Source organism: Heterodontus francisci, chromosome 6 (assembly GCF_036365525.1).
Source record: "Heterodontus francisci isolate sHetFra1 chromosome 6, sHetFra1.hap1, whole genome shotgun sequence".
Classification (NCBI taxonomy): Eukaryota; Metazoa; Chordata; class Chondrichthyes; order Heterodontiformes; family Heterodontidae; genus Heterodontus; species Heterodontus francisci.
Genome location: NC_090376.1, coordinates 91,911,323 through 91,933,626, shown reverse-complemented (window position 1 = coordinate 91,933,626; position 22,304 = coordinate 91,911,323). Strand labels below are relative to the sequence as shown.

The 22,304-nt window shown below is 44.0% G+C and overlaps 1 protein-coding gene across 7 annotated transcripts in view; it reads left to right on the top strand.

Moving 5' to 3' along the window:
• khk (ketohexokinase) overlaps window positions 1–22,304 on the top strand; it is a 67,178-nt gene that overhangs the window by 2,054 nt on the left and 42,820 nt on the right. For 4 of the 7 annotated variants that reach the window (XM_068034048.1, XM_068034050.1, XM_068034049.1 and 1 more), the window contains exons 2-3: window positions 5,021–5,119; window positions 8,064–8,180. In XM_068034048.1, coding sequence (XP_067890149.1) covers window positions 5,080–5,119; window positions 8,064–8,180 — 157 coding nt within the window. In that variant the 5' untranslated portion in view covers window positions 5,021–5,079. Of the gene's footprint in view, window positions 1–5,020; window positions 5,120–8,063; window positions 8,181–10,625; window positions 10,698–10,821; window positions 11,066–11,801; window positions 11,870–22,304 lie in introns of those variants that run through there. The other 3 variants (XM_068034052.1, XM_068034051.1, XM_068034053.1) reach the window with 3 other exon arrangements.

The window sequence follows — 22,304 nt, the reverse complement described above, 5'->3', positions numbered from 1 at the left end:
ATACAAAAAAGATTGTGTACTAGCAATATACTCTACTGTTAACCAAATATAATCAGATTTCTCTGCAAATTTGATGGTACCACAGTGGTGGTATGGAGCATTTGAGTACTGATATTACAGATTGATGTTAAAAGTGAATGTAGCAGCAAGGAGGATGGATACCATGTAGTCAAAATCCTGAATTCAATTCTACAGCTAAATGTTTTTGATTCGCACCAGTGGAACAGGTTAATGTTCATGAGCTTTAGCATTTGCTGATATTAATGTTCAAGATGAGGAACTGGTTTATGCTCACCTTTTAATGTCATGGAGAAATTGTATACCTAGGATTTTAAGAGGGACAAAAGTACTGCAATTGATGCTATGAGTTGGCTGATGTTTACGTAAAGCAGTTTCTCGAAGACACGATGCACATTCCTGAGGAGAGTGTGCCCCTTACAAGGGAACTGACTTCATTATCAGTGCTTGGAAAACCTTTCATTGTTCAGAGGGGAACAACAGATGGAAGAGTTGTGCATTATTTCTATTGTGATCATGTCACATGCAGGCAGTATTTGTGATCCACTTTCATTGCTCACAAGAACACAAGAAATAGGAGCAGGAATAGACCTTATAGCCCATCGAGCCTGCTCTGCCATCCAATACCATCATGGCTGATCTTAGGCTTCAACTCCACTTTCCCATCCACTTGCCATATCCCCTAATTCGCCGAGAGACCAAAAATCTGTCTATCCCAGCCCAGTTGTCGAGCAAGGGAGCCGTGGTTTACTCAAGAAGTTGAAGCGCTTGTCAAGAGGAAGAGGGCGGCTTATGTTAGGATGAGACGTGAAGGCTCAGTTAGGGCGCTTGAGAGTTACAAGCTAGCCAGGAAGGATCTAAAGGGAGGGCTAAGAAGAGCAAGGAGAGGACACGAGAAGTCATTGGCGGATAGGATCAAAGAAAACCCTAAGGCTTTCTATAGGTATATCAGGAATAAACGAATGATAAGAGTTAGAACAGGGCCAATCAAGGATAGTAGTGGGAAGTTGTGTGCGGAATCAGAGGAGATAGGGGAAGCGTTAAATGAATATTTTTCGTCAGTATTTACAGTAGAGAAAGAAAATGTTGCCGAGGAGATTACTGAGATACAGCCTACTAGGCTAGATGGGATTGAGATTCACAAGGAGGAGGTGTTAGCAATTTTGGAAAGAGTGAAAATAGATAAGTCCCCTGGGCCAGATGGGATTTATCCTAGGATTCTCTGGGAAGCCAGGGAGGAGATTGCAGAGCCGTTGTTGTTGATCTTTAAGTCGTCATTGTCGACAGGAGTAGTGCCGGAGGACTGGAGGATAGCAAATGTTGTCCCCTTGTTCAAGAAGGGGAGTAGAGACAGCCCTGGTAATTATAGACCTGTGAGCCTTACTTCGGTTGTGGGTAAAATGTTGGAAAAGGTTATAAGAGACAGGATTTATAATCATCTTGAAAAGAATAAGTTCATTTGCGATAGTCAGCACGGTTTTGTGAAAGGTAGGTCGTGCCTCACAAACCTTATTGAGTTTTTCGAGAAGGTGACCAAACAGGTGGATGAGGGTAAAGCCGTGGATGTGGTGTATATGGATTTCAGTAAGGCGTTTGATAAGGTTCCCCACGGTAGGCTATTGCAGAAAATACGCAAGTATGGGGTTGAAGGTGATTTAGAGCTTTGGATCAGAAATTGGCTAGCTGAAAGAAGACAGAGGGTGGTGGTTGATGGCAAATGTTCATCCTGGAGTTTAGTTACTAGTGGTGTACCGCAAGGTTCTGTTTTGGGGCCACTGCTGTTTGTCATTTTTATAAACGACCTGGATGAGGGTGTAGAAGGGTGGGTTAGTAAATTTGCGGATGACACGAAGGTCGGTGGAGTTGTGGATAGTGTCGAAGGGTGTTGTAGGGTACAGAGGGACATAGATAGGCTGCAGAGCTGGGCTGAGAGATGGCAAATGGAGTTTAATGCGGAGAAGTGTGAGGTGATTCACTTTGGAAGGAGTAACAGCAATGCAGAGTACTGGGCTAATGGGAAGATTCTTGGTAGTGTAGATGAGCAGAGAAATCTTGGTATCCAGGTACATAAATCCCTGAAAGTTGCTACCCAGGTTAATAGGGCTGTTAAGAAGGCATATGGTGTGTTAGCCTTTATTAGTAGGGGGATCGAGTTTCAGAGCCACGGGGTCATGATGCAGCTGTACAAAACTCTGGTGAGGCCGCACCTGGAGTATTGCGTGCAGTTCTGGTCACCGCATTATAGGAAGGATGTCGAAGCTTTGGAAAGGGTGCAGAGGAGATTTACTAGGATGTTGCCTGGTATGGAAGGAAGGTCTTACGAGGAAAGGCTGAGGGACTTGGGGTTGTTTTCGTTAGAGAGAAGGAGGAGGAGAGGTGACTTAATAGAGACATACAAGATAATCAGAGGGTTAGATAGGGTGGATAGTGAGAGTCTTTTTCCTCGGATGAGGATGGCAAACACGAGGGGACATAGCTTTAAGTTGAGGGGTGAAAGATATAGGACAGATGTCAGAGGTAGTTTCTTTACGCAGAGAGTAGTAGGGGCGTGGAACGCCCTGCCTGCAACAGTAGTAGACTCGCCAACTTTAAGGGCATTTAAGTGGTCATTGGATAGACATATGGATGTAAATGGAATAGTGTAGGTCAGATGATCGGCGCAACATCGAGGGCCGAAGGGCCTGTACTGCGCTGTAATATTCTAATTCTAATTCTAAATGTATTCAATGATGGAGCATTCACAACCCTCTGGGATGGAGCATTCCAAAGATTCACAACCCTTTGAGTGAAGAAATTGTAGTGAGAAGCTTCTTTTATGTTGTCTGATGCAACATAAATTATGTGCGTGGAGTTCAAGTTGATTGAAGATCTCAAACTGGTTTATTAAACAGCTGACTAATATATACAGCACAGAGCTGCTTATTAACAGGATTTGCCTCTTGGTGTTACAGTAGCAGAGTGAGACTCGCATGTAGTCACATGACTGCATCCTGGTACTCAGCTCATTAGCATACTAAGATCTTAAAGGTACCTTACTCTTAAAGGCAGTCACACAACAGTAATTTCTCCTCATCTGAGTCCTAAATGATCATCCCCTTATCCTGAGACTGTGCCCCGTGTTTTAGATTAACCGACCAGCAGAAACAATCTCTGTGTTACCCTATACAGCCCCTTCAGAATCTTGTATGTTTCAATGAGATTGCCTCTCATTCTTCTAAACTCCTGAGAGTATAGGTCCAATTTACTTAGCCTCTCATCATAGAACAAACCCCTCATCCCAGGGACCAATCCAGTGAGCCTTTGCTGTACTGCCTCCAATGCAAGTATATCCTTTCTTAAAAGTGGAACCAAAACTGCACACAGTACTCCAGATGTGGTCTCACCAAAACCCTGTACAATTGTAGCAAGACTTCTTTATTCCTGCACTCCAATCCCCTTGCAATAAAGGCATCATGCCATTTGCCTTCTGAATTTCTTGTTGTATCTGCATGCTAACTTTCTGCTTTCCTTGTACAAACACACCCAAGTCTCTTTGAACATCAACACTTACAAGTTTCACATCTTTTGAAAAAAATATTCTTTTCTATTCTTACAACCGAAGTGAATAACTTCACACTTCCCTACGTTATACTCCATCTGCCATCTTGTTGCCCACTCACTTAACCTGTCTATATCTCTTTGCAGCCTCTCTCTGTCCTCCCCACAGCTTATCTTTCCACCTATCTTTGTATCATCAGCTAACTTAGATACATTACTCTCTGTCTCTTTATCTAAGTCATTAATATAGATTGCAAATAGCTGAGGCCCCAGCACTGATCCTTGCAGCACTTCACTATTCACTGCCTGCCAACTTGAAAATGCCCTGTTTATGCCCACTCTTTGATTCCTGTCCATTAACCCATCCTCTATCCATGCGAATATATTACCCCCCAACTCCATGAGCCCTTATCTTGCCTATTAACCCTTTGTGTGGCACCTTATTGAATTCCTTTTGGAAATCCAGGTGTACTACATCTACTGGTTCCCCTTTATCTATTCTACTAGTTACATCCTCATAAATCTCTAATAAATTGGTCAAACAGGATTTCCGGTTCGTAAAACCATGTTGACTTGTTCTAATCATGCTGTGTTTTCCTAAGTGCATTGTTAAGACTTCCTGAATAATAGATTCCAGCATTTTCCCAACGACTGATGTTAGGTTGACTGGCCTGTATGAAGTTCACTGTATTCTCTCTCCCTCCTTTCTTAGAAAAGCAGTGTAACATTTGCCAACTTCCAATCTGGTGGGACTGTTCCCGAATCTAAGGAATTTTGGAAAATCATAGCTAGTGCATCCGCTATCTCTGCAGCTATTTCTTTTCGAACCCTGGGGTAGAGGCCATCAGGTCCTGGGGATTGGTCGGATTTTATTCCCTTAAGTTTCTCCAATACTTTTTCTCTGCTGATATTAATTTCCTCACTCTTTTTAGTCCCTAGGCTACCATCTATTTCTGGTATGAAACTTGTGTCTTCTACTGTGAATACAAACACAAAATATTTGTTCGATGCCTCTGTCATTTCCTCATTCTCCATGATAATTTCTCCTGTCTCTCCTTCTAAGGAACCAATGTTGACTTTAGCTACTCACTTCCTTTTTATATACCGATTAAAACTCTTACAAGCTCCTGTATTTGCTGATGAAACAAGGTTTATCAGACACCTTTTCATGACGGCAATATGCATGTAAATTAAACATTGTTTCACAAACAATAAAGATCAAGCTTGTGACAAAGCAAACTTCTGCACATCCTGTAGAGCATAGATTCTGAAAACACCTTTGGCTGTAAATAGAAAATATTGGAAACATAAGGGTCCCAACTGAAATATTGACTCATCTTCTCTCATTACAGTTCTTTGTTTTGATTTTAAATTTCCAGTGGTTACAGTTCTTTCCTGAAATTTTGGCTATGTAGCAGCAGTGCAGATAATTAATGACCATATTGTTCATTGTGTATAATTTCAGAATGGCAGCGAAAGAGAAACAGATCCTCTGTGTTGGGCTGGTCTGTTTGGATATTATTAATGTGGTTGAGAAATTTCCAATTGAAGACACAGACACACGGTAAATAAGATCATCAATGATTTGTGCAATGGGTTAAAAGAATGATTTAAGGTTCTTATTCAATTTTAAGCAATTTTAATAGACTCATTTAACTAATTTTTATTGCTTTTTGTCTGAACATTGACACATTTGCTACTCTCAAAGTTTCCAGATATCTGGAGTGATTTTGTTTTGTCTTGTCACTTCTTTCATTTGAACTGGAGATTAAACTCGTGTTTCCTATCAAGTATAAATGAAAAAGAAAAAAAGACTTGCATTTATATAGTGCCTTTATTGACCTCAGGACATCCCAAAGTGCAAAGAACCCATGAAACAACACGAGGGAAAAACATACTTGACCTCGTCCTCACCAATCTGCCTGCTGCAGATGCTTCTGTCCATGACCGTATTAGTAGGAGTGACCACCGCACAGTCCTTGTGGAGACGAAGTCCCGCCTTCACATTGAGGATCCTGTCCAGCGTGTTGTGTGGAACTGTCACCGTGCTAAATGGGATAGATTTCGAACAGATCTAGCAATGCAAAACTGTGCATCCATGAGGCGCTGTGGGCCATCAGCAGCAGCAGCATTGTACTCAACCACAATCTGTAATCTCATGGCCCGGCATATCCCCCACCCTACCATTACCATCAAGCTAGGAGACCAACCCTGGTTCAATGAAGAGTGCAGGAGGGCATGCCAGGAGCAGCACCAGGCATATCTCAAAATGAGGTGTCAACCTGGTGAAGCTACAACCCAGGACTACTTGTATGCCTAACTGTGAAAGTAGCATGCGATAGACAGAGCTCAGTGATCCCATAACCAACAGATCAGATCTAAGCTCTGCAGTCCTGCCACATCCAGCCGTGAATGGTGGTGGACAATTAAACAACTAACTGGAGGAGGTGGCTCCACGAATATCCCTATCCTCAATGATGGGGGAGCCCAGCACATCAGTGCGAAAGATAAGGCTGAAGCATTTGCAACAATCTTCAGCCAGAAGTGGCGAGTTGATGACAGAAAGCAGGACAAGTCCAACCCAGCCAATTACTGCCCCATCAGCCTACTCTCAATCATCAGTAAAGTGATGGAAGGTGTCATCAACAGTGCCATCAAGTGGCAATTGCTTAGCAATAACCTGCTCCGTGACGCTCAGTTTGGGTTCCGCCAGGGCCACTCAGCTCCTGACCTCATTACAGCCTTGGTTCAAACATGGACAAAAGAGCTGAACTCAAGAGGTGAGGTGAGAGTGACCTTCCTTGACATCAAAGCAGCATTTGACCGAGTATGGCATCAAGGAGCCCTAACAAAACTGAGGTCAATGGGAATCGGGGAAAACCCTCCACTGGTTGGAGTCATACCTAGTGCAAAGGAAGATAGTTGTGGTTGTTGGAGGTCAATCATCTCAGCTCCAGGACATCACTGCAGGAGTTCCTCAGGATAGTGTCCTAGGCCCAACCATCTTCAGCTGCTTCATCAATGACCTTCCTTCAATCATAAGGTCAGAAGTGGGGATGTTCGCTGATGATTGCACAATGTTCAGCACCATTCGTGACTCCTCAGATACTGAAGCAGTCCGTGTAGAAATGCAGCATGACCTGGACAATATCCAGGCTTGGGCTGAGAAGTGGCAAGTAACATTTGTGCCTCAGAAGTGCCGGGCAATGACCATCTCCAACAACAGAGAATCTAACCATCTCCCCTTGACATTCAATGGCATTACCATCGCTGAATCCCCCACTATCACCATCCTAGGGGCTACCATTGACCAGAAACTGAACTGGAGTAGCCATATAAATGCCGTGGCTACAAGAGCAGGTCAGCGGCTAGGAATCCTGAGGGGAGTAACTCACCTCCTGACTCCCCAAAGCCTGTCCACCATCTACAAGGCACAAGTCAGGAGTGTGATGGAATACTTGCCTGGATGGGTGCAGCTCCAACAACACTCAAGAAGCTTGACACCATCCAGGACAAAGCAGCTTGCTTGATTGGCACCCCATCTACAAACATTCTCTCCCTCCACCACCGACGCACAGTGGCAGCAGTGTGTACCATCTACAAGTTGCACTGCAGCAATGCACCAAGGCTCCTTAGACAGCACCTTCCAAACCCGCGACCTCTACCAACTAGAAGGACAAGGGCAGCAGATGCATGGGAACACCACTACCTGCAAGTTCCCCTCCAAGTCACACACCATGCTGACTTGGAACTATATCGCCGTTCCTTCACTATTGCTGGGTCAAAATCCTGGAACTCCCTTCCTAACAGCACTGTGGGTATACCTACCCCAAATGGACTGCAGCGGTTCAAGAAGGCAGCTCACCACCACCTTCTCAAGGGCAATTGGGGATGGGCAATAAAATGCTGGCCTGGCCAGTGACGCCTACATCCCATGAATGAATAAAAAAAAAACTATTGGAATGCAGGAAACGTGGCAGCCAATTTTCACATAGCGAGGTTCCACAAATAGCATTGTGATAATGATCAGATAATCTGTTTTACTGAGTTGGTTGAGGGGTGAATGTTGGCCAGGGCACTAGGAGAACTCCCCTGCTCTTTTTTTTTATCAAGTGCCATGCAATCTTTTCGCTTCCAGATATCTGGGGAGATATTGTTTTGTCCAGTCACCTCTTTCAGTTGAACTTGGAGATTGAACTCTTGTTTCCTATCCAGTATATCAGCATGAATGAAAAAGAAAAAATGACTGTCATTTATTTGTACCTTTTTTAAAAAAAAAAGTGCTATGGGATCTTTTACATTCACCTGAGAGGGCAGACGACCTCAGTTTAACGCCTCATCTCAAAGACGACGCCTTGACAGTACAGCATTCCCTCAGTACTGTGCTGGAGTATCTGGATTGGGACTTGACCCCATCTCGAGCAAAATTGCTACAAACTTATCAAAATAAAACTAGAAAAATATTTTTGAAACTACATAACCAATTCTCACTTGGATGTTTTTTTTAGATGTTTATCTCAGAGATGGCAGCGGGGTGGGAATGCCTCCAATTCATGTACAGTTCTATCACTACTTGGTGCTCCCTGTGGATTCATGGGCTCCCTGGCACCTGGACGTGTTTCGGAGTAAGTTAAAATAATTGTTTTTACCGCACCACTGGGCGTTTTTGTCTCTTGATAGCAGCGTGATACACTTATAACAGTGTTCTTTGTGGTTAATGAGGCTTTGTGCATATTCTTCAGTTGTGTGATGTTTGGTTTGTTTAAAATTAATGTATGGATAACTGTCATGGTGACATAGATCAACAGTGTCGTAATCCATGAAAAGTCTTTTATACAGATTATTAAGTGCAATGAGGTGACAAGTAAAATGCAATACTTCATTTATGTGCCAGGAGAATGCTGTAAAAACAATTTAAAAATATAGAATTTGATGGTGAATAGAGATAAGGGAGGGAATTTTGTGCTCTCCACCATGGCGGGTTTGAAGGTGGGAACAGCACATAATCAGGTGAGATGGTGGCGGGGGCGGGGACCCTGCCACCTTCCGACCTCCACTGAAATTAAGTGCAGGTTGGAAGGCATGTGAACAGCCTTCCTGCACCGCTGCCAATTGAGGCCCTTAGTGGGCAATTAGTGCCCAATTAAGTGCCTCATCCCGCCTCAACTGCAGTTAGCCCAGTGGCAGGCAGGCCTGTCACCGCACGGGGAGCACGGCAAAGAAAACTGTGTGGGTTGCTTGACGGCTCTGGTGGGGGTGGGGGCTGGTGGTGCCTTCTTAAAAGGCACTTAGTGCCTGATCAAGGGACCTGGCATCGGGTGTCTGCTGAGAGCCACCCCCTGGCCTTGCTGTCGACCCCTTTACACCCCCGCCCGCCACCCCCCCCCCCATGCCCTGTGATCCCCTGCCCCACAAAACCCCTCCCATACTGACCTACCTGTGGCCTAGGTCCAGCGCCACTCCTGGGCCTCGGGTGGGTGCTCCACCGGCTGCAGCCAGCACCTCCACAGTGGTGCTGCTCAGTTGAAGAGCTGCCGCCCTCTGATTGGCTGGTAGTTCTCAGGGTGGGATTTCCATAGTCGGGGTCCTTGATCCCGTGGAAGGCCCACCGCTGTCCAGTTAAGTGCCTAATTGGCACTTGTTTTTGTGGGCCTCCCACAGAAAGGGCGACACAGGGTTCTCGTCGTGCTTTTGCCGGAGGTGGAGACCCTGTCGCCCGGATAAAATCCCGGCCAAGGTGACTTTAACTGATCAAAAAAATTAAAGGAATTTCCCATTTTTAATTATTATATTTTTATTGGGGTCTGTCGTGCAGGATACAAATGAACCTGCAAATTTAAAAAATACAAAGTAAATCAGGAGATAATGATTAAATTGTTTGGGCTTTTCAAACACAAACTTTACCATAAGCTTGGGTTTTAAAAACCTGAGGGAGGCAAGAAGTTCCACAATTTTCAGATCTTAGGAAAGAATGACTGTTCGATGAGTCTTAATTTCAACACAACTGCAATGCAGTATATATGCAGACCATCATTGCTTTTTGAGTCATATCCATGTACTGTGTTTGCTAAAAGAATTTAGCACTTGCTATTACATAAGTCACTCCAGAGTACCCAAAATTTGCTCGAGTACATGTGACGAGTTTCTTGCAAGCACAGTTTTCAAGCACTTGTGCACTTGCCCAGAATTAGGGCAAGTGAGTGCCCAGAGTTTGGAATACTTGTTCCTTTACCTGAAAACTGGAAATTTATCCATGTATTCAGTGGCTGCACGTTTGTGAACATGTGGGCTTCACTTGTTTGGTTTCACCCAGTAACAGGCTGGTAAGAGAATTAAAACTGTAAAATTCAGTGTTATTTTTTCTTATGCTATTCTGCAATTCTCAAATGAGTGGTCTCTGCCCCATTAAGGAACCATATCAAATTTAGTTGCAATCAAAAGATATTGTCAAGTTAATAAGAGCTACTTGATTTTATAATTTCCTCATAACATCAAAATAACAAATTGCACAAACTAAACCCTTGATGCGTCTAATTTTACTTTTAAAGTCATTGTTCACGCGAGAGATTTCTTCCTGTACAGTTGTCTTTAATTCAAAATTCTATAGACAGTCTTTCTGTTTTAGCTGGATAGGAAGTCAAAGACTTGACTTGTGACCTTCTTCCATCTGTGTGTGTGGTTGGTTACTTGACCTGACAATCCACCCTGCTACCTTGAATCAGAAACCGGACATATGGTATCCACATGTTCAGTTCAGCTAAGATCCCATGCTGTGCTGAATGAAAAAGGCCATTCCGATGTTATGTCCAATCTCTTATCAGGCAAACCTCATTGCCTTAAACTAATATATGTGAGAAACACAATTCTGTTCAGGCACTTTGGCCTGGAATTTCCTGGAAGTTGCAAATGGATAATTACGTTGTTGTGCACTCTGATTCTTGATAACTTGCAAAATATCTTGCAAAAGTCATCTGCATATTCTGCACCAAGCTTAATGGCGGATCAGGGACCTCAAGCCATTGGCTTATGTGAAAGGAACAACTTGCATTTATATAGTGTCTTTAAAGTAGGAAAAGCAACCACATGACTCCATAAAAACTCAGAACTGGCACCAAAGTTCAGAACAAGGCTTGCAGTGGGAGGTAAGAGTCACCTTGGCTTATCTGTCTATTCTGAAATGACTTAAACACACTTTTATTTTAGTTAAATTTCTGGAAATCACTGCAAGAAGTAATTTCCAGTGTCTTCACATCCCCATTTCCGCAGATAAAGTTGCAAAATGAATCGAGAAGGAGTGCCTTGAACCTCAAGGGCAATGACCTGTGGGTTCTCCCCGGTGAAGTTCAATGGCACTGAGGGCAACTGCTGGAAACAGAAAGGGGGAAGGATCCCTGTAAGGTCACCTAACTGATACCAAAGTCGGTAGCAATGGTCCTGACAGCCACCTCACTGCGCTACATGTTGGTGACCAGTGCCACAAAAAGTACAATGACTATCCAGGGCAGACAAGGTAAGAAACTTAGTATTCTCTTCAAATGAATTAAAAGAAACTAAATAAAAATACTGCCATTCTATTGCATAGAATTTACAACACAGAAACGGGCCATTCAGCTCACTGGTCTATGCTGGTGTTTATGCTGTACACGAGCCTCTTTCCACCATACTTCATGCAACCCTATCAGTATATCCGATTCCTTTCTTGCTGTTCTACTTATCTAGCTTGCCCTTAAATGCATCTACACTCTTCCCCTCAGCTACTTCATGTGGTAACAAGTTCCACATTCTAGCTATTCTCTGCATAATAGTTGCAGTTGCTGCATATTGCAGTCTTGTTTCATGTTTATAAACTCAAGTGTTGTGATATACAGTTTTGAATACATAATCAAATAGTCAGTGGAAGATATATGATGCCTTTTAATAAAAGAATTTGCAAGGGGGGAACAGGAAGCTGCTTTCAGGCTCAAATGTGTTTATATATTCAGGTCAGTACCCAGTGTTAACAAACTCCTGTTGTCTATCTTTATTGCTAAAAGTGAGTGCCTATACCCTCATGTAAACAAGTAGCAGAACCCCAAAGCAAGCTGGCACTTTAACACCTGCATCTCTCACGAACCAAGCCAATGTTCTGTACACCTTACCTTTATCCATTTTCTCTCCACAAGGCAAATTCCTGCATAACGCACGCAAGAGGCAGCAGGGTGTCTATCTTCCTCAAAGTACGCACAATGCATGAGGAGAGGCCCCACTGCCTCCAAAGATGCCCATGTCTTGCCCATGGTGCCTACTGAGGTTGGCGATGTCAACACACCACAAGGTGAGTTAAAGAGGCTTTTTTTGTCTCTTGGGCAACAATCTGCCCCAAGACACTGTGACTGAAGTTGGGGAGAGGGGAGACCAGTGCTTCCTTCCTTGCTCCCCGGGTAAGAGAGATGCCTCATCATTGAATCCCAGCACCCCCACTCCCTGATTCCCCAATTACTGACAGCCACATGGGAAGAAATGGTGTACCCCCATTAATGCAGGGTCAGTGGTGGCTGAGAATTGAGGAAGCACGGGAGTGGGGGTTGGCAAAGGAGGATACTGCAGGAGCATTGCAACTTCTTGGGTACTCTGGGATCACTTGTGCTGGTTTACAGCTGTGGTCCATGGTGATTTTGAGGGCTTACAGCAAAAGAGGGGTACCTTTTGCTAAAAGGTTGCTTGGGGAATTAGTGATATGGCCTCCAATGGAGGAGGCCTAATAGCCACCCTGTAGCTAATGCCCATACTCCAGGCCAGTGCCACTAGGGATATTCATGGTCCTGGAGAATCCTTGGCATCAGGTGGCAGGACCGTATCTCCAACACAAGTCCTCAAGGCGGCCAACATCCCCAGCTTATACACCCTACTGAGTCAGCGGCGCTTGAGATGGCTTGGCCATGTGAGCCGCATGGAAGATGGCAGGATCCCCAAGGACACATTGTACAGCGAGCTCGCCACTGGTATCAGACCCACCAGCCATCCATGTCTCCGCTTTAAAGACGTCTGCAAACGCGACATGAAGTCCTGTGACATTGATCACAAGTCGTGGGAGTCAGTTGCCAGCGTTCGCCAGAGCTGGCGGGCAGCCATAAAGGCGGGGCTAAAGTGTGGCGAGTCGAAGAGACTTAGCAGTTGGCAGGAAAAAAGACAGAAGCGCAAGGGGAGAGCCAACTGCGAAACAGCCCTGACAACCAATTTTATCTGCAGCACCTGTGGAAGAGTCTGTCACTCTAGTATTAGCTTTTAAAGCCACTCCAGGTGCTGCTCCACAAACCACTGACCACCTCCAGGCGCTTACTCATTGTCTTTCAAGATAAGGAGGCCGAAGAAGAAGGAGGGACATGCTGCTGACTCTCCAAACAGAAGCACTACCCAGGGCTCTGGTGTACTTTCCCCAGGCTCTGTCATGAAACACCAAGCCTCTCAGGAGCAGTCTCCACTGATACAGCCAGTAACAGCCCCACTGCAGGAGGTCTGCAAATGAAACCCGACCCAAGCCTGACAGAACCACATCTGACCTGGTCCGAGTCCATTCATTTTTTCTCGCACCCGACCCGACTACCGGATTATAATCAACTTTATTGAAGAGGTTGTGCTCTACCTTGGATGGAATCACTCACTGCAGACTAGTGCGGAATGTTTCCCGCCGTGACGTCCTGGCTCGACCCGAGCCTGAATGCCAGACCCAGAAGAGCGACCCGATCCGACACGAACCCAGCACATGTCATCGGGTCTTGTCGGGTTTGGGTCGGGTAGCCATGCTCTGTTGTGGAGGGAAAGAAACGTCTACGCCTGGTGGGAAAGCAGTGTCTCGAGGGAATGCCTGCAGCTTCTACCTCCTGCGTCTGCTTCTCATCTCCGGGTTCCTTATGTATCCTTTGTAATAGTTAACACTGCAGAATTGTAAATGGTTTTATTTTGTTTTTAAATTAAGTAAGAACAATCAGGTAAACCTGTTTGAGAAAATTTTTTATTGCTGTTCAACATATATCTATTTAAAGTGTTGTCACAGGAAAATTTCTGTACAGTTTGTATAGTTCGATATTTAACTACATCACATGACTACATCCTTGTTTACAACTCTTTTGACAGAGTGTCTAAACTGTATCATTTCACCTCCTGCAGTGATGCCCAGTAATGCTCTCCTTTGTAGAGGGGTGTTGAGCACGCTAACTGTGTCTCTCGATTTTCTCTTGTTTCTTGAATAAAAAATTTGCTGCTTTTTGCGAGGATAAAAGTTTTGAACTGCTGTTTTTTGAATACTTTTTTTCATTGATTTTTTTTCTGACTGTACATTAAATTGCATTTTGTTTATGAATAAAAATTCTGTTTGTTACATTATCTTGCCTGTCATTTTCTGTGTTCACAGTCTCACAGGGATCATTGCACAACATGGTTCTTTCAGATTTCCTCATGCCCCTCGATTCATTGGGTTTGACAGGAATGTTATGAGTGTTGGGGATATCATTTGCCCAACATCTGTGCACTGTGTTAACTGTTTGTTTGTTTATTTATTTATTTTATTGATACAGCACTGAAACAGGCCCTTCGGCCCACCAAGTCTGTGCTGACCATCAACCACCCATTTATACTAATCCTACATTAATCCCATTACCCTCTCACATCTCCATCTTCCCTCAATTCCCCTACCACCTACCTATATTAGGGGCAATTTGAAAGCTGAAAGTCCTTTCCACAGTGGACTCTGTGAAAAAAATTATGCGGTGATTGATGAACTGCTGCATAAAACTTTAGCTGATCAACCAGACTGCTGCCCTGGCATTGACTGTTCATGCAAAGAATTCACTCCAGATGGTGGGAGGGTATAGTCCCTATCAATTAGTCTATGTGCGAAATCCTAAATTGTTTTTTGTGCTGTGCCATAGGCCTCTTGCTGTAGAAGGTACTACAATTACTTTCATTTTTTCTGTATAGTTGAATGCTTTACATGCAGGGACACAAGCTTTCATCCATGCTGACGTCTCAGAGAAAATTGGGGGGAGCTCTGAGGCATTGTATAAGACAATCCGAGACAAATTTAATTCAGGAGATTTGGTACCTTTATAAAAGAAGGCATCATAGGAAATGGAAAGGCCCTGGTAAGGTAATAGCTCAGGATGTTAAGACAGTACTTATCAAACAATGTAATCAAACTGTTCATTCCTCATGATTAATCAGTATTACAAAATCTGAGACTCTGAGCAGCTCTTAGAAGTAAATGAGGCACCTTGTACCTTACGTGCTCATGTGTTTTGTGATGAAGGTCCTGAGGAAGAGAATGCAGTAGATCAAAGGCTTGATGGTGGTAATGTGAGTGATCATGATACACATGACAGAGCTGTCACATCCAAAGGCTAACTCCCCAGAGTGGATACTTAGGGGACATATATTCCAGAGGGTTCTAGTGAAAGAAGGCATGAGACAGTAGTGGGACATGCAGGAAAAGCTACTGGCAAGTTTAACTATCAGTTGAATGTTCAGGATGATGGTCAAAAAACGAGGTCCATGGACTGGCAGAATGGGGTGAAAGAGTGAACATACAAACACACAAGTTAGGAGCAGGAGTAGGCCACTCGGTCCCTCGAGCCTTCTCCGCCATTTAATAAGTTCATGGCTGAACTGATACCCCCACATTCCCGCCTAACCCTGATAACCTTTCATCCCCTTGCTTATCAAGAATCTATCTACATTTGGAGAGTGGAGAATAAGAAAGTGAAGTGCATGTAACAATAGTGGGTCCGCAAGTGACTCGTGTGTCAAGAAAATGATCACATACTGGAGAAAGATCCTTCAATAATGCTAGAGGGCAATCTCACAGTATTAGTCCTGACAGACATAAAAGTGCAAATAGAGACCATAGCTTGAATAGATTACACAATGAAATGAAGGCCATAGAACAGTCTCAGAACAGAACTCGAAGCCGAAGTCCTCGTGATCGTGAAGTTTTGGTGGCTGCCAATAAACCTGAGCATTATGCCACCACACTGGAAGCACAATGATACAGCAATCATAGACTAACTGAAGAGTTATGAAAACTGACTGTGTCTTTCAAAAAATGAACAATGGTCCAAAATGGCCACCGAAGAAATAGGGATTGCCCTTTTGTGACAAAGACAAAGGACAAATCTTCAAAGCAAAGAGGTATCAATTGCACCCTATCCTAAAAACATTACAGAATTGAATGTCTTCTTTTGAAACAAAGAAGGCTTGAAGTAGGCACGTGCTGGGCCATTGTGCAATCACCATGGGGAACAGATAAGAACATCTCCTACCAGGCGGTGAGAGGTGTCGCAGTTTTACCTTAAACAAAAAGACAGAGAGAGAAGCAACATCCTAACAGCTTGTGTTCCGGCCAAGCCAGAAGGCATGTGCCCTGCTGCTGAATCCTACATCTATATTACACAGCAGTGAGAACTGGAAGTGACCCACTGTATTTAACTGAGCCATCAATCAAGAGAGAAATCTACATCATCTCAGGTCTGCACCCCTCGAGGACTGGATTTTGAAAAGAAACCAACAGGTTTACTGTGACCTTCCACCCCTCCCCGACCGACCAAAACTTGTGTGTGTGCGCGTGTGTGTGTGTGTGTGTCATACAGTGACAATTTCGGGATACGGCGTATTGATCAATAAACAATTGATGTTCTGTTTTTTAAAACCTGCAACAAAATTTGCCACCGTCTGTTTACTTGGAAAATAAAACACTAAGGGGATAAACTCTAATACAAATACACTTGCTGTGGTCAGATGGGGAGTTGGACAGTGTTAACCATCCACATCGCGTTGTGTGGCCATAACAATAAACTAATAAGGGAGGCAAAACAAAGGAATTAGATAGTTGGAGAGAGTTCGGAGTTTATTCAGAGGTACCAGAAAAGGGGCAACCTGCTTTGTCACATAAGTGCATTTGTATTGAAAAGGTCCTTGCAGTTGGGATTCATAAGGCTAAAGCAAGGCTAGATGCTCGGGGTTTTGAAGACTGACTGGTTGATGCTGATGTTAGAGTGCCACAGCTGGAAAAATGATCTTGAAAATCTTTTAGTTCTTTAGGCTACTTATTCATGGGAGTGTAGATTTATCCTCATAAAAGCTGCATTTCTTTAGATTGATACTTTTCAGAAAGAGTTATTCATGAAATCGCCCAAAGAGGTTGCAGTTGCAGATGGAAATTGTGGAAACTAAACAAATGTTTCCATGGCCTGTGTGATGCCTCCAGGGTGTAGTATTTTTCAGTGAGATCTGTTTTGCTAAAAACAGATCCCGCAATGTTTTATTGGTGGTATAAAGGAAAACTTTCAGGCATCTTCATGATGCCAGTTGATGATTTCTTATGGACTGGTACTGAGGAATTTAAGAAATGTGTTATTTATAAGATTAGAGTAGAATTTAAAATTGGGAGTCAGGCTTGTGAGACTTTTGAGTATATTGGTTTAGATATTAAGCAGAGTAAGTCTGGAATAACTTTAAATCAATGATCCTATTTAGAGAGTGTTAGTCCCATCCCAGTTAATTATACTTGGTCATCGCAGAAAAACTATGTTATATCTAAAAAAAGAGACAAAGCAATTGTGAAGCTTTCTTGGTCAGTTGAACTAGTTGGGCACTCAGACTAGACAAGATGCTAGTTTTGATGTATTGGAGTTAAATACTCCGAAGTGAAGAATGTTTAAGGGCAAATAAAACATTAAAGAAGTTAAATCTGGAAAAATGCATGCTTAAGTTGCCATCCTTAGGTGACTCCAAGAACATGAAATCCATCATTTTTAGTGATGCTTCACATGCTAATCTTCCTGATGGGTATTCTAGTGCAACTGGTTTCATAATTTTATTATGGATAAAAATGGGAAATATTGTCCTTTAGCTGGGACAGCTAAGAAAATAAAATGGGTTTGTAAAAGTACTTTGCCTGCTGAAATACTGGCTGGAATTTTACGCCACCCCAACGAGCGGGTGGCGGTGGGTGGCGTAAAATGGAGCGGGAGGCTTTCCCGACCCGCTCCTGCCTCCGCCACCCTTTACATAGGGCATGGGGTGGGGCAAAAAACAGCCTGCCCACCCCAGGCCAGTCAAGACCCTTAAGTGGCCACTTAACGGTCACTTAAGGGCCTTCACCTGCCTCCACAAGGGGCCTGATGAAGGGCTTCCCCCGCTACAGCAACCAGCCCCAGCACCCAACACGCCCCTCTTTCCCCCCAACCGACCACACTTACCTCGCCGGGGCTCGACTGATTACCCCCAGTGAGGCAACCAAAACCTTCCTTTCTTCCCGGCTCTACGTCTTCTTTATCTTTGGCTGGGCTGCAGTCCCAGCAGTGGCCACAGCTCCCAGTGGCGCTGCTGGGACTAAGAGCTGCCAGCCCGCTGATTGGCTGGCAGCTCAATGAGGCGGGACTTTCTCCCTCAAGCGGGTGGAAGTCCCGCCTCAGAACAGATAAAGCCTGGGGACCCATAAAATACAGAACAGATCCCCAGGTGAGGCAGAAGCAGGTTCGCCATTGACTTTTACGTCGGAAGCTGGCTCCCATCCACCCACCGTAAAATTCTGGCCACTGTCTCATTTTTTTTTTAAGAGATACAGCGCTGAAACAGGCCCTTCGGCCCACTGAGTCTGTGCCGACCATCAACCACCCATTTATACTAATCCTACACTAATTCCATATTCCTACCACATCCCCACCTGTCCCTATATTTCCCTACCACCTACCTATACTAGGGGCAATTTATAATGGCCAATTTACCTATCAACCTGCAAGTGTTTGGCATGTGGGAGGAAACTGGAGCACCCGGAGGAAACCCACGCAGACACAGGGAGAACTTGCAAACTCCACACAGGCAGTACCCAGAATTGAACCCGGGTCGCTGGAGCTGTGAGGCTGCGGTGCTAACCACTGCGCCACTGTACCGCCACTGTGGAAGCAGTGTATGGGGAATTCCATTTGTCAAATATTTTAAGTGAGATTCTGTCCAATGGGTGTACTGAAGATAGTGTATGTAGGTAATATGTAGATAATCGTTCATTTTGGGATAATGCAGCCTCTACAAAAAGTGTGAGTGAGATAAGTTTACAGATTGACCTTGCTGACTTGAAACAAATGCTGGAGTGAAAGGAAATCTCTAAAATTAAATGTGTAGATGCAAATCATCAACTGTCTGATTGTTTTACAAAAAGAAATGCATGTATAAGGAAATTGTTAGGGGTCCTAGAGGAGGGGCAGTTCGCAAGGTAATACTTTGTGCAGAATATGGAGGTTTTTGATTTACGTTTTAAGATTTTGTTTGTGCATATTAACGATAATTTTTATTTAAAGAAGGAGAAGGGAATCAGTTAATTGTATATTAATTCTTTGCAGGTGGTTGGCATTAACTGGGGTTTCACTGGAGCCTTATAATTGGACAGAGACTAGAACTGTGGTGGTCAGTTTAGGAGGTGTAAGCTTGTAATGTGTAACTTTATAAATATATATGAAAGTGCATAAAGATTGACTCCAGTTCTAGTCTTTACCAGCTGGCTTTCTGGAATAGAATATAGGGGGCCATCACCACCCCATCCCCCATCCTGGCTCAGCAACATGCAGGTTGAGGTTCTTCTTTTCCGTGGGCGTCTCATTATTGTGCAATATGCAGCACACCACTACAATATTTACCATGGAGGTCTACTGTATCACCTCACTCTGACCTGTCCAGGCACCTGAACTGAGCTTTTAACACCCACCTTGATTCCACCACCTGCCGGATCACTGTATGTGCACAATTGGACCTTGTCTCTGCTTCATTGTTTGTCACATGAAATGGTGTCAATGGCTATGCCTTTTCAACCAGGATCCATCTACTGCCTTGTTTGTCTTCCTGAACAGTTTGTAGCTGGTGCGGAAACAAAGGCATTTTGACAGCTTCCCTGACCTTCAGAGTTTACACGCCACATCCTTTGCTGGACATCGCAAGCAATTTGCACAGTTAGCATGTGGAATGCCTTAGCGCTGAGAAATGCAACTGGTACCTTGAGTGGAGCCTTTAGTGCCATATGGGTCAACTACCTCCTACGCCCTGGGGAAGCCAGAAAGGTTAATGGTCCTGCCTGTCTGTTTCATAGGAGACGTGTCACATTTTATTCAAGTCAGATGCTGTTTGGAAGAGAGCATGTGTCACCTGTCGAATGCATGTCCTCCCAGCTCCTTGCCTGATGTTACAGAAATCTCTCAGTGGATGACTGGAAGGCACTGGAGCTCTAGAAATTGAGGGCTGTGCACAGCTCATCTCAGCTAATATGGGTCTGGAATACCATGGCTTCAAGTCTTCCTTTCATCGAGGTGTTCAATTCCTCCCAGTGGCCAGAAATTACATTTGTTCCCTGTATATTCTCTGTGGAGGATGGGGATGGTCGAGCAAGGGAAATAGTAGCGAGTTTGTTGCAGTCTTCTTCCAGTCTTCTTCCATTTGCTATGCCTACTGCCTCACCTCCCCTTCCTGCTCATCTATGATCATGCAGAATAGGGAAATGTGCAGTGGAAAGGTCATTCCAACATTTTGACCTTTTGAATGAGTTGAATGGGTTGGAAGTTCTTAAAACTATTGTCTTCACTCACACAGGACTTTGGAACATTTTAGTAACCGAAAAGCAGAGGAAGGGAGGGCTTTAGATTCCTGGGATACTGGGACCAGTTCTGGAGAAGGTGGGACCTATGCAGGTCAGACGGATTGCACCTGAACAGAACTGGGACAAACTTCCTTGTGGGGTGATTTGCTAGTGCTATTGGGGAGGGTTTAAACTAACTTGGCAGAGATGTGGGAACCAGAAGATAATACAAGAGAGGAACACCAAGGTGCACGAAGAATTAGAAGAGACAGATACAACTAGAGTAGGAAATAGCAAAGTATTAGGTGAGAGTGTTAGACAGTACTAGAGAAGGGAGTAGTTCTGTATTCGATGGGAGTGGACTGAGAAGGACTACGAGGAATGCAAAGACAGGATTACAATGCATGTGTGTGAACACACAAAGTGTGGTGAATAAGTTTGGTGAGCTACAAGCACAAATAGCAGTATGGGAATATGGTGTAGTGGCAATAACAGAAATGCAGCTTAGAAATGGTGAGGTCTGGGTGCTTAAGGATATGTGTTTAGAAAAGTTAGAAGAGAAAAAAAAATGAGGTGGGGTTGCAGTCCTGATTAGGGAAGACGTTGCAGTGCTGCAAAGATAGGATGCCCTTGAAGGGGCAAAGACAGAATCCATTTGGCTAGAGTTGAGGAGCAAAAAGGGTATGATCACAGTACTGGGGGTATTCTATAGGTCTCCAAATAGTGAGAGAGAGAGAGATAGCGAAGCAAATCAGCAGGGAAATCAGAGATGTGCAAGAAATATAGTATGATGATATTGGGGTATTTTAATGGCATGCATACACGATACACACATGCAGATAGAGACAGAGCAGAGCAGAAGAAATAAAGTGGAAAAGTTTGAGGCAATCTCTGAAGAGAGTTTTTGTTACGGATCTTCAAGCTCACTGTAGAGTCCTTGATCTTGCTTTTCGTTGGGGCCCAGTATTCTTCTTAAAGCTTGTTTGCTGCAGGAGACTTTTCTCTTTTGGGGTTCATTTGTCTTCAGTGGATTTGGAATTCTGTGAGAAAGAGTTGGGAGCAGACAGGAGAGGCCTTTTCAGTCCAGGAGCAAACAGACATTCTGAGTTCAAACTGTTTGTACAATTCAAAAAAAAACTCAGGTTGCCAGGCAGGTTAGTCATGTGACCAGCAGGTCTGACCATGTCTGTTTGTGGATTCTCTGGTCTTAGCTGACCCTGGAATGTCTCTTTTTACTCACAGTACCTGGTGCTCAAAGTCCATTGGAGCAGGGAATAGCCCCTTTGTCTTTCCAAGCACTGGCTGTTGGGATGCAAAAAATGTTTTTCCAGCCAAGGGCCTGGTGATTTTTTTTAACAAGTCATTTCTTCACTTCAGCAACAGTTTTCAAATCAATGTTCATATGACAAAATTAATATGCCTCATTCTTAGCAGGTGGGGGTCTAGCATGACAGGTTGTTTTTCAGACTGGAGGGTGGTAGACAGTGGTGTTCCCCAAGGGTCAATGCTGGGACCACTGCATTTTTGCTTTCTATAAATGACTTGGTTCTTGGAATACAGAGCAGAATCTCAATATTTGTTGACAACACCAAACTTGGAGGTGCAGCAAACAGTGAGGATGATTTGAACTGCCTGCAACAGGACATAGATAGGCTAGCAGAATAGGCAGACAGATGACAGATGGAATTTAATATTGACAAGTTTGAGGTGATGCATTTTGGCAAAGAAATAGGGAGAGGCAATATATACTTAATGACACAGTTCTAAAGAGTCTTCAAGAACGGAGGGTGACACAGTGAAAGTTTGGGGCAAGAGATGCAGGGGAATATGAGGAAGAACTTTTTTTTGCAGAAGATGGCAATGACCTGGAAGCGGAGACGATCAATGACTTCAAGAGGAAATTAGATGGCCGCCTGAGGGAAATAGACTTGCAGGGCTATGGGGATTGAGCTGGGGTGTTGGACTGAGTGCCTAGCTCCATGGAGAGCCGGCATGGACTCGATGGGCTGAATGGCTTCCTTCTGTGTCGTAAATGTCTCGACTCCATAAATAGTCATTTGGTAGTGAAGAAACCTGAATATTGTTGAGAATAGAGACATGTTGTCGAAGCTTTTCATCTTGCACTCATCAGGACAATCCACAAGAATACCAGTGT